The sequence below is a fragment of the Cyprinodon variegatus genome, unplaced genomic scaffold, assembly GCF_000732505.1.
Source record: "Cyprinodon variegatus isolate N-32 unplaced genomic scaffold, C_variegatus-1.0 Scaffold317, whole genome shotgun sequence".
Classification (NCBI taxonomy): Eukaryota; Metazoa; Chordata; class Actinopteri; order Cyprinodontiformes; family Cyprinodontidae; genus Cyprinodon; species Cyprinodon variegatus.
This window is the reverse complement of record NW_015150770.1, coordinates 551,770-555,469: the sequence shown is the minus strand read 5'-3', so window position 1 is coordinate 555,469 and position 3,700 is coordinate 551,770. Positions and strand designations below refer to the sequence as shown.

The following is a 3,700-nucleotide window of genomic DNA, read 5'->3' as shown; positions in this document are numbered from 1 at the left end:
CCATGGCAACCCCTGCAGGTAGATGCATTCACCACAGTGAGTGGATATTTGAAATGACACCGTTTTCAAAGTGAGAGGAACATTCGGCTCCACCTGCAGCTCTGAACTGACTCATTATGCAGATATTAGCTGCATCATTTTAATAAAGACGCTAAAATGATCCAAACTATAAACCGAACCCTAAAGTAACCCTCTGGTTCCTCTCTGTTCCTCAGGAGGGGAGCCATGCAGCAGAAGGTTTGTCCCAGAGGTCCAGCTTCCTTCCTCCTGGACAGAAACGGACGGGCGTGCGGCGCCGTCTCAGCCACTTCCTGTGAGCTCCCCTTCCGCTGCCCCCGCTGCGGCGAGCAGGAGCGTTTCCGCAGCCTGGCGTCTCTGAGAGCACACCTGGAGTACCGCCACTCCTACCGCTCCCCCGATGTCATCTCCGGAGATTTCAGCATCACTGGGAAACACCCCGACCCGCTGACGGCGGCGATCCCCTGGCAGGACATGAGCCTCCCGACCCGCAGGGGGCAGCAGGGCGCCGCCAGGCCGCCTCATGTTCGCTCGCTGAGCGACAGCAGAGACAGCGGCTTCCTGCAGCCTTACGGCTCGGTGAGGAGGCGCACCCAGAGCGTAGGGGTGGGGACACAGGCGGAGGAAGAGGAGGGAGAGGAAGGAGGGGAGGATGAAGATACAGGAGAGGAAGAGGAGGAGGATGATGATGATGATGAAGGAGCAGATGAACCCAGGATTAAGTCAGAGCTTCCAGTGTCCAATAAAAAGCCAGAAACTGGCCTCCAGCATCACCGCTCATTCCCTCCTGGTTCCATCGCCCCGCCTCTGGACATGGACCCAGAACCGGACCAGGACCAGGACCAGGACCTGGACCTGGACCTGGACCCGACCGGTAGGATCCAGTTTGACTCCTTTAACTTTAAGGTAACCACATGGTGATAACTCGCCTCTGTTTCCTCCAGCTCAGAGCTCCTTCTCCGGCCTGGAGACGGCGGCGGCCTCAGCGGCGGTACGGCGGCGGCTGGCCGGCATCCTGCGGGCCGCGGACAGCACCATGCAGCGCCGGCTGGCCAAGCTGAGCACGGAACTGGCCAGAACCGACACGGAGCTGCTGTGTGAGCGCGCCCACTCCCAGCATCTGGCCCAGGAGAGGCAGGAGGTGGCAGACAGGCGGCGCTCTCTGAGCCGGCAGGTGGACGTGGCCGTCATGGTGATCGCCGCCCTGAGGGAGCAGCTCTACGCCTCAGAGAACGAGCTGGAGCGCAGAGAGAGGTGGGAACACCTGGATGGCCTGCAGGTCAGAACCTGGTTAGAACATGTGGCCTGATGCTCTGCTTGTCCAGGGAGGTGATCACCATCCAGAGGTTCCTGGAGGCGGCGGCGCGCCAGGAGACCAGCGGGAAGGTCCGGATCCAGCGGTTCATCGAGGGCCTGCTGGGCCGCATCGCCCTGGCTGAGAAACTGGTGGAGTTCTACCAGGTGAACGGCAGCCCGGCCCAGTGTGAGCGCTACCAGGTACCGCAGCCAGTCTAGGTCACATAGATCTGCTGCTTTCAGCTGAGTGGCACAATCTTCTTCTTCTTGGTCTATTTTTTTGGTTTTTTATGCTGTTTTTGTTTGTTTTTAATTGATTTAATGTTTTTTTTTTGTTTGGTCAGCTTTATTTTTTAACCTTGTATTTTTATGTTAAGTCTTTTTTTCTTCCTCTTGTTGCTGGAATCAAATCCTCTTCCTGTTTTCTCTCCCAGCAGCAGCAGCAGGCTGATCATTGCCGCCACAGAATCACTAAAAGCAGGTGAGTTTTTATAATAATTGATTAAATATAAGAAAATAGTCCAATGTTTTCAATCTGAAATCAAGGCTCCTTGTTCTTCTGAATCCAAAGATTTAGTCATGAATCAGTTTTTTTGAAGCTGTAGAAACGACGACCGGCTGTGGGATAAATTTCCAGGATAACGTGAATGTTTGTCTTTAAAGAATCCCTGCAGGAAACATGTTGGAGTACCAATATGGCCGCCAGTGGCTTCACTTTTTTCTGGCAACCAGTAATCCAGTGAATAAATAGAGATCATTGGTCACATGTTGGACAGACTGAGTTTATCTCTGGTCCAGATCACCACTCCTCCACCGCCGTGCTGACAGTGTTTCTCATGGTTGAACCTCTGAGCCTTTGATCTGATAACTTTGATCCAGGTTGATTCCTGCTGACCTCCTGCCGTCGCTAACCAGCTCTGGTTCGGTGTGTTTTAGACCATCTTCTGACCCATAAACCTTCTGTGATGCTTTCAGGTCCGCAGCAGGTCCGATCTTCTCCTCTGGTCTCCATGACAACAGGACTCAGTCCTCCTCCCAGTTCGGCGCCGCTCCTAACGCTGCCGTGGAGCGCGAGCGGCAGGAGCGCCTGGCCCAGTCCTCCCGGCTGTTCTGTCGACCGGAACACAGAGACGACATCTGGAACCACCAGCGGCGCCGGTCCACCGGGTACGAGGCCTAGAACCGGAGAGATGGGGTCTGGTTCTGAGACCCAGTGGGTCCACAAACCACCAGGCCCACATGAACAGAACCTCATCAGAACCAACTTTCTGCCTAGAATATTGTAAATAAAACTTTACGGGTAAAAAAACAAACATTTATCAGAACCTTGGGGTTCTTATTAGTTCTGCTGGTACCTTTAGGTTCTGGATATTTGTCTAAATATGAATCTGAACCCGGTCCAGATCGTAATGTCCTTCAGAACCAACAGATGTCACTACTGGACCATGTTGATACCAAGTAGTTGGTTCCGTCGGTTTGGGTTCTCTGGTTCTTTCTACATCAGCACAAACGGTTCTGAACGGATCATAGTCGGTGTCGTCTGGTTCTACAGATTAGATCTTTAATATTTGATCCTGAAACAGAACCAAGGAGATTTTAATCTCTTCTGGTCCGACCCTCAGATTATCAGATTATTTCAGCATCTAGTTGATAAATTCTTCCTCATTTTGTCCATCCAAGCAGCCGGATCTTCCTGGAAGGTTCTGATGGTTCTTCTCTGGGCTCGGCCTGCTTTTCTCCTCCTTTAAGTCCAGTTTTCACCACCATGATTCTTCTGTGTTGATTTAAAGAAGCTGCTCGTCTTCCTGAGATCTGATCGGGTTACAATCAGGATCCTGATAGGACCTGGAAATCCTGGAATTCCATCAAGCAGATTTACTGAGTGGAGGATCTGCAACAATCCGTCCTGCTTTCCAGGGATGAAGATGAATATTCTGGAACGTCTTTACATTGAGAATCCTTGAAAGTCCTTGAGAAGTTAGAAAGATCCTGGAAGTACTGTAGTTTAAAGAAAAGTCCAAAGAACAATCAAGAACCTTTACATTGCAAAAAATATTTAGAAATAAGTAAAAATGTCTTAAAATAAATCTATTTACATTTAATTTGAGTAGGTCAATTAGATGATCTGCTAATGGAATGATTATTTTTACTCTTAAAATAAGATAATTAGATAATATGCACTTGAAATAAGAATTAAATAGTTTTTTTTATTTTAAATTTAAATTGTCTTGTTCTATTTGCAAAATGTCTTACTTATCTCCTCAATTCAAGAACAAATGTTATTAAAAAAAACAGAATGACTTATTTAAGTTAAATTTTTTACAGTGTAGATGTTGGTTCTGATCAGTAGTTGGAATCGGATCCATTTCTAAGCAGAACTTCAGAA

At 49.2% G+C, this 3,700-nt stretch overlaps 1 protein-coding gene across 1 annotated transcript; it reads left to right on the top strand.

The window, feature by feature from the left end:
* The first annotated feature begins 225 nt into the window (after positions 1-225).
* On the top strand, positions 226-3,225 carry znf365 (zinc finger protein 365). The gene is made up of 5 exons (XM_015384591.1): positions 226-892; positions 963-1,272; positions 1,344-1,515; positions 1,749-1,795; positions 2,290-3,225. The coding sequence occupies exons 1-5, from the start codon at positions 226-228 to the stop codon at positions 2,492-2,494; spliced, it is 1,401 nt and encodes a 466-aa protein (XP_015240077.1). The 3' UTR covers positions 2,495-3,225.
* Positions 3,226-3,700: the final 475 nt, after the last annotated feature.

Coding starts and splice junctions, on each gene's coding strand:
- znf365 (XM_015384591.1), top strand. CDS start 226: ATGCAGCAGAAGGTTTGTCCCAGAGGTCCAGCTTCCTTCCTCCTGGAC. Junction 1,273..1,343: donor GAGCTGGAGCGCAGAGAGAG/GTGGGAACACCT, acceptor CTGCTTGTCCAG/GGAGGTGATCACCATCCAGA. Junction 1,516..1,748: donor CCCAGTGTGAGCGCTACCAG/GTACCGCAGCCA, acceptor TTTCTCTCCCAG/CAGCAGCAGCAGGCTGATCA.